Source organism: Parasteatoda tepidariorum, chromosome 8 (genome assembly GCF_982258835.1).
Source record: "Parasteatoda tepidariorum strain Cologne lab strain chromosome 8, Ptep-v5.0, whole genome shotgun sequence".
NCBI classification, from domain to species: Eukaryota; Metazoa; Arthropoda; class Arachnida; order Araneae; family Theridiidae; genus Parasteatoda; species Parasteatoda tepidariorum.
In genome coordinates this window covers 37708494-37716343 of record NC_141762.1, presented here as the reverse complement: position 1 = coordinate 37716343, position 7850 = coordinate 37708494, and the positions used below count along the sequence as shown (strand labels likewise).

Here is a 7850-nt window from a genome sequence, read left to right as displayed (position 1 = left end):
ATTTTTTTTTCGCACTGTACAATACGATAAACTTGTAAATGTTAAGATGTTAAGAAAAGTTTATATATTTAAATAAACGTATGGACTTTTCCCAAACGTGTAAAATAATAAAAATTAAAATTCGAGAAAAAAATTTTAATTTTAGCAAGAGGCAGAATCCCGAGTAAAAATATTAAACATATTAGTCTATTTTTTGCATGGAATATTCCTCTAAAGTGTAGTTCATGTGACAATAGCCTTTATATATTCTATACACTCTCGAAATTACAATCTGCAGTTAAACTTTTCAGAAAGCTCAATTTTCCTAAGTATTTTAGCAAAGCTGCATAATGTTGACTCGTGAATGCTTGAGGCAAAATAAAAATATGGTGAAAGACTATTTATTTTTCCTTGATATTGGCGGCACATTGGAACATAAAAAGTACGAAGTTCTTTTAAAACCATACATTGATTTTGTGAGTTTGGGTCTTTAATGATGATGACCATGGTGATGATGGCCGTGGTGATGTCCGTGATGATGATGATGTCCGTGATGATGGTGATGGCCATGGTGATGGTGGTGTCCATGGTGATGATGATGTCCATGATGATGATGATGTCCATGATGATGATGGTGGTGGTGTCCATGGTGATGATGGTGACCATGATGATGGTGATGACCGTGGTGATGATGATGGCCGTGATGGTGGCCATGGTGGTGATGATGCCGAGCATCTACTCCAACGGTGGATTCCGCATTGCTTTTTATAGCTAACAATACGATGCACACAGCAACCAGCAAAACAATAGAAAGCCTCTAAAAATAAAAACGAAAGCTTTAGTTTCTACCATTTGTTTAAAAGGAAAAGAACTCTTAATGTATGAATTAATAACTTAGTTCTTTTTTTTTAAACATTAAAATTAAAATTATTTTTGCAACTTACTTAAAAACATGTTAGAAAATCTCTGCATTTTAGAATTAAATTACATTTTAAGCTTATTTATATGATTCTCTTTAACATAAAATTGATATAACCTATATAATAATTTCAAACGATAAAGTTAATTGTTTGACACTAAATGTATCTGAATGGTGAAATGCCTATATCAACTATTATACCATGATCTAATTTTTCAGTTGCTTGAAATTTTTAAAATCAATTAAAATTTTGAAAAAATTCAAACTCTGTAAAAATTTGAACTTTGAAGGTAATTTTTATAATGAAAAATGCGTGTTATTATGAAGCGCACTATTTGCACACTATATTCCTACAACATTTATATTTTTGGTACTATGATACATATTTTTACTTTCAGCAAGACACTTAAAATAACTATTTTAAAAGAACAATCTGGTAAATAGTATGTAATAAAATTGTTAACTCAGAAATTATCTGCAATTGAAAAACTAACTTAAACTTGAAACATTTAAATACGCTATTACTAAGGCAAAACTAATAGTTAGAGCTTTAATTTTACTGTTAATTCACGATATACAATTGTTTCAAACATTATATCAGAATTAAAAGTTAAATAATGTTTTAAATGAAATTCAAAATAACAATAATTTACCATCTTTTCTAGAATTTCGTTGAAGTATATGCCAAAGCAACTTCTTGTAATCCAAGAATAATTTTAGAACAGATTGATGATTTACAATTCTTTCCTTCTGCTTTTATAGTAAGAAAGATTTATAACAATGCTATTGAATTCATTTTACGAAAAAAAAGGTAGTGTTTTTTATATACTCTATTAATACTATTTAACGCAATGGTCACGCATGACAGCAAGTTCAAGATTGACCAATTGATAGATTAGATAATATAGAAGAGTAACTCCTTCACTTTCTATTTCTTGGCTTGTTACAGCAAATTCTGTGAACCGTAATACTCTGTTACTTTCGATTACGGAAACTATTTGTGACATAAACTTTTTAAAAAGTTGATTACGAAATTAGTGTTGGTACACATCATCTAAAATATTTATAATTTCAGTAAATATTACATAAAATATATTTTTTCATTTATTGTAAAAAAAATCCTTAACCCCTTAATTCTCGCTAACGTAAAAATGACAGGGTGAGTTTTCGCTCGCTATTTCTCGGTCCCGTGATATTGACGGGCTGGAGTGTTCAGTAGGAATGCGCAAATAAGAATAAAACTAATTCATTTCTTTTCCCCGGAAAACATTTTATTTCGCATTTCACACACCATATAGCAGTACCAGGATATTTTTAAGGTAAATGTAAATAGTTAGTTCATTTTAAACTAGATACTAGCACTTATCAAATACGTGTATTTGGCAAAATAGACACTTTTATGGCTGTTTTCTTGAAAATTAACAGATCGTTAAGGTGTTAAATGACATGATTAATTTTGCCAAGCAAATCAAAAAAATCTTTCATTTAAAAAGCACATAAAAAGGATATTTTAAAATTACTGCATTAGAAAAGAGGTGTTAAATTGTAGAAGAAAAAACAATTCAAGCCATTTTGGAATATTAAATCAAATTGATACAATCGGTTTTAAAAATCAGTATTATTTGTGAGAGAAATATCAACTATTGCTTAGATCTTACTTATAACTTACATGTATTCTTAAGCTTTGTTTTCGGGAGAGTTTGTAATCCACTTTTTATCATTATTATAGATGAAGGAAAGAGTAACCAAAATATATTATACACCCCTTAAATAGTTTTTGTTTCAATTGAATGAAGATTGTTTCCGAAAATATACTATTTCATGGTACATGCATATGAAAGCAGCTTTAAAAAAAATAGTTTTATACTGTAATACAAGAACAGCCAGACTAAACTTTTGATTCTTATGCACTTTTCTTCTTCATTTTTTCAATTGTTTCCTTAAGACTGTTCATTAACGATGTAATTTTTAAGGTGTACATATTAGTCACATGTGTCAATAAAGTTCTCTTGAATTGTTATACTTATTTCTGACCAAACATCAATAAACATTAGTTATTAGTTTCGAAAAACGTAACAAACATAATAACATTATAACAATAACATAATAACGTAAACAAAATAATAATTTTCTGAAAAAGGTGCTCATTATCAGAAGAAGAAAAATCAGCTGGGAACCGGCTCGAGCTCGTTACGAAGTTCTCATATGTTTTTTTACTACTTTTAGTCAAACCATACAACCATTCAAAAATCCGTTTCAACTTAGGCTTACTCACTAGCATAAAAATATTATCGATCTCAGACTCGGAAAGTATACAAGCTTGAGCGGGCTTAAAAAGCGAGCCCTAACTCATCTTTTTTTACACACTTACTTAAACTATTTTATAGCCAAGATTCAGCCGATATTTGACTTATATAAAATTGTCAAATTCTCCCGATATTTTATAGCCGTTATTCAGCCTATGTCAGTTCAATATAAAAGTGTCAGACTCAACCGTTGTTTTGTAGCTGTTATTCAGCCAAAATAAACCCTACATAAAATTGCCCGATTGTCTCGATATTTTATAGCCGTTACTCAGCCAATATAGACCATAGATAAAATTGTACGATTCACCATATATTTTAAAGCCGTTCTATAGTCAATATAGACCCGATTTAAAATTGTCCAATTTACCCTTTATTTATTAGCCGTTACTCATCCCATATTGGCCATATATAGAATTGTTACGATATTGACCGTATATAGAATTCACCCGATATTTTATAGCCACTATTAAGACAATGTTTACCCCTTATAGAAATTGCCAAATTCATGTGATTCCCTTATTTAGCCAATATCGGCTCTATACAGATTTGTTCAGTTCACCCGATATTTTATAGCCGTTATTCAACCCACCTTGGTTCGATATAGAAATGTCCAACTCATCCGATGTTTTATAGCAGTTAATCAGCTAATACTTAAAATTGTCCGATTGTCCCAATGTTTTATAACAGTCACTCAACCCGTACAGATAATATGTAGAATTGTACGATTCACCCGATATTTTAAAGACGTTATTTTTTTAGACCACCACTTTATATTATTCTTTAAAAGAATGTTTCTTTATCAGAATACTTTAATATGTGATTGTATTCTGTATCAGATTACCTTAATATGATACGAGCTTCGAAATTTAAATTTATTTGAGACCACCACTACAGATTATTCTTTAAAAGAATGTATCGGTATCAGATGAACTTTATAATCAGATTTCTAAACGCTAAAGCCATATCCTAAAAAATTTAATTCCTTTTATTGACATACTTTTTCGAGAAACATTCCTGTCTGTGTTTTAAAATGTATTAAAATGCGTGCGTGCATTAAAAAAATGTTTTAATGTATGTATTTATTTACCTTTTATGTATCAATATTAACTTAGTAAATTTAATTTATTGCAAGATTAGATTTCTCTGAATAAGCACACTTTTTTTTTTCAACGGATTCGAGTTTCTGACCTACAAAATATAGGGAGTAGCCGCAATCTGCGAAGTATTGACCCCATTGTTTAGCCAGGAGAGCGGTTCAATGTTTGCACCCCTTAATGTTAATTTCAGTTTTTGCGTTTTTCGCCATAACTCGAGAACTTTTTAGTCGAATTAAAAAAAAAATTGTGAATTTTAAATATACTTCTTCAAAATTCTATTTCTCATGAACTATTCTACCGATTTCGCTCAAATTTCGTATTTTGTCACGTAAAATTACATACATTAAACTAATGTAAAAGATTATATATCTTACAATTCAAAATTTTTTCGACTATTATTAAATAAAAAATAATAAATGTATACAAAAAAAAAGTTTTTTGCATAGAATTATGTTTGGATAAACGAATTTTATAAGTATGTGCAGAAACTTGTCAGTTCGCTTAAAAAGTTCTCGAGATATGGCGAATCCGTAAAAAGTAAAATTAGCATTAAAGGGTCTAAGCTTTGGACTACTCTCCTGATCAAACTATGGTGATTTCGGTTACCCCCTATATTTTGGGAGTCAGAAACCAGAATCCGTTGAAAAAAAGGTATGCTTATTCAGAGAACGTACGTTTTTGTGTCTGATTTCATAATTTAAAATATCGTCTGCACTGATTAATTAGCATATTTGAGGTCACCCCCTCGAACCTTTAAGAATGATTCCTAGAACGTGAAGATCCTATCATTAGATCAAAAGTTATTCAAAGTGTTCAAAATTTTTTTTTCGCACTGTACAATACGATAAACTTGTAAATGTTAAGATGTTAAGAAAAGTTTATATATTTAAATAAACGTATGGACTTTTCCCAAACGTGTAAAATAATAAAAATTAAAATTCGAGAAAAAAATTTTAATTTTAGCAAGAGGCAGAATCCCGAGTAAAAATATTAAACATATTAGTCTATTTTTTGCATGGAATATTCCTCTAAAGTGTAGTTCATGTGACAATAGCCTTTATATATTCTATACACTCTCGAAATTACAATCTGCAGTTAAACTTTTCAGAAAGCTCAATTTTCCTAAGTATTTTAGCAAAGCTGCATAATGTTGACTCGTGAATGCTTGAGGCAAAATAAAAATATGGTGAAAGACTATTTATTTTTCCTTGATATTGGCGGCACATTGGAACATAAAAAGTACGAAGTTCTTTTAAAACCATACATTGATTTTGTGAGTTTGGGTCTTTAATGATGATGACCATGGTGATGATGGCCGTGGTGATGTCCGTGATGATGATGATGTCCGTGATGATGGTGATGGCCATGGTGATGGTGGTGTCCATGGTGATGATGATGTCCATGATGATGATGATGTCCATGATGATGATGGTGGTGGTGTCCATGGTGATGATGGTGACCATGATGATGGTGATGACCGTGGTGATGATGATGGCCGTGATGGTGGCCATGGTGGTGATGATGCCGAGCATCTACTCCAACGGTGGATTCCGCATTGCTTTTTATAGCTAACAATACGATGCACACAGCAACCAGCAAAACAATAGAAAGCCTCTAAAAATAAAAACGAAAGCTTTAGTTTCTACCATTTGTTTAAAAGGAAAAGAACTCTTAATGTATGAATTAATAACTTAGTTCTTTTTTTTTAAACATTAAAATTAAAATTATTTTTGCAACTTACTTAAAAACATGTTAGAAAATCTCTGCATTTTAGAATTAAATTACATTTTAAGCTTATTTATATGATTCTCTTTAACATAAAATTGATATAACCTATATAATAATTTCAAACGATAAAGTTAATTGTTTGACACTAAATGTATCTGAATGGTGAAATGCCTATATCAACTATTATACCATGATCTAATTTTTCAGTTGCTTGAAATTTTTAAAATCAATTAAAATTTTGAAAAAATTCAAACTCTGTAAAAATTTGAACTTTGAAGGTAATTTTTATAATGAAAAATGCGTGTTATTATGAAGCGCACTATTTGCACACTATATTCCTACAACATTTATATTTTTGGTACTATGATACATATTTTTACTTTCAGCAAGACACTTAAAATAACTATTTTAAAAGAACAATCTGGTAAATAGTATGTAATAAAATTGTTAACTCAGAAATTATCTGCAATTGAAAAACTAACTTAAACTTGAAACATTTAAATACGCTATTACTAAGGCAAAACTAATAGTTAGAGCTTTAATTTTACTGTTAATTCACGATATACAATTGTTTCAAACATTATATCAGAATTAAAAGTTAAATAATGTTTTAAATGAAATTCAAAATAACAATAATTTACCATCTTTTCTAGAATTTCGTTGAAGTATATGCCAAAGCAACTTCTTGTAATCCAAGAATAATTTTAGAACAGATTGATGATTTACAATTCTTTCCTTCTGCTTTTATAGTAAGAAAGATTTATAACAATGCTATTGAATTCATTTTACGAAAAAAAAGGTAGTGTTTTTTATATACTCTATTAATACTATTTAACGCAATGGTCACGCATGACAGCAAGTTCAAGATTGACCAATTGATAGATTAGATAATATAGAAGAGTAACTCCTTCACTTTCTATTTCTTGGCTTGTTACAGCAAATTCTGTGAACCGTAATACTCTGTTACTTTCGATTACGGAAACTATTTGTGACATAAACTTTTTAAAAAGTTGATTACGAAATTAGTGTTGGTACACATCATCTAAAATATTTATAATTTCAGTAAATATTACATAAAATATATTTTTTCATTTATTGTAAAAAAAATCCTTAACCCCTTAATTCTCGCTAACGTAAAAATGACAGGGTGAGTTTTCGCTCGCTATTTCTCGGTCCCGTGATATTGACGGGCTGGAGTGTTCAGTAGGAATGCGCAAATAAGAATAAAACTAATTCATTTCTTTTCCCCGGAAAACATTTTATTTCGCATTTCACACACCATATAGCAGTACCAGGATATTTTTAAGGTAAATGTAAATAGTTAGTTCATTTTAAACTAGATACTAGCACTTATCAAATACGTGTATTTGGCAAAATAGACACTTTTATGGCTGTTTTCTTGAAAATTAACAGATCGTTAAGGTGTTAAATGACATGATTAATTTTGCCAAGCAAATCAAAAAAATCTTTCATTTAAAAAGCACATAAAAAGGATATTTTAAAATTACTGCATTAGAAAAGAGGTGTTAAATTGTAGAAGAAAAAACAATTCAAGCCATTTTGGAATATTAAATCAAATTGATACAATCGGTTTTAAAAATCAGTATTATTTGTGAGAGAAATATCAACTATTGCTTAGATCTTACTTATAACTTACATGTATTCTTAAGCTTTGTTTTCGGGAGAGTTTGTAATCCACTTTTTATCATTATTATAGATGAAGGAAAGAGTAACCAAAATATATTATACACCCCTTAAATAGTTTTTGTTTCAATTGAATGAAGATTGTTTCCGAAAATATACTATTTCATGGTACATGCA

General features: G+C 29.5%; 2 protein-coding genes across 2 annotated transcripts; both read right to left on the bottom strand.

The window, feature by feature from the left end:
- Positions 1-264: 264 nt before the first annotated feature.
- LOC147806081 (uncharacterized) lies at positions 265-1691 on the bottom strand. Its single transcript, XM_087149532.1, has 2 exons — positions 1552-1691; positions 265-796 (listed from the first exon to the last, which is right to left on the bottom strand). The coding sequence occupies exon 2, from the start codon at positions 712-714 to the stop codon at positions 265-267; it is 450 nt and encodes a 149-aa protein (XP_087005658.1). The 5' UTR covers positions 715-796; positions 1552-1691.
- Positions 1692-5493: 3802 nt separating this feature from the next.
- LOC147806080 (uncharacterized) lies at positions 5494-6810 on the bottom strand. Its single transcript, XM_087149424.1, has 2 exons — positions 6671-6810; positions 5494-5915 (listed from the first exon to the last, which is right to left on the bottom strand). Exons 1-2 carry the CDS (start codon positions 6671-6673, stop codon positions 5589-5591), a joined length of 330 nt encoding a protein of 109 aa, XP_087005550.1. The 5' UTR covers positions 6674-6810; the 3' UTR covers positions 5494-5588.
- Positions 6811-7850: the final 1040 nt, after the last annotated feature.

Coding starts and splice junctions, on each gene's coding strand:
- LOC147806081 (XM_087149532.1), bottom strand. CDS start 714: ATGCTCGGCATCATCACCACCATGGCCACCATCACGGCCATCATCATC.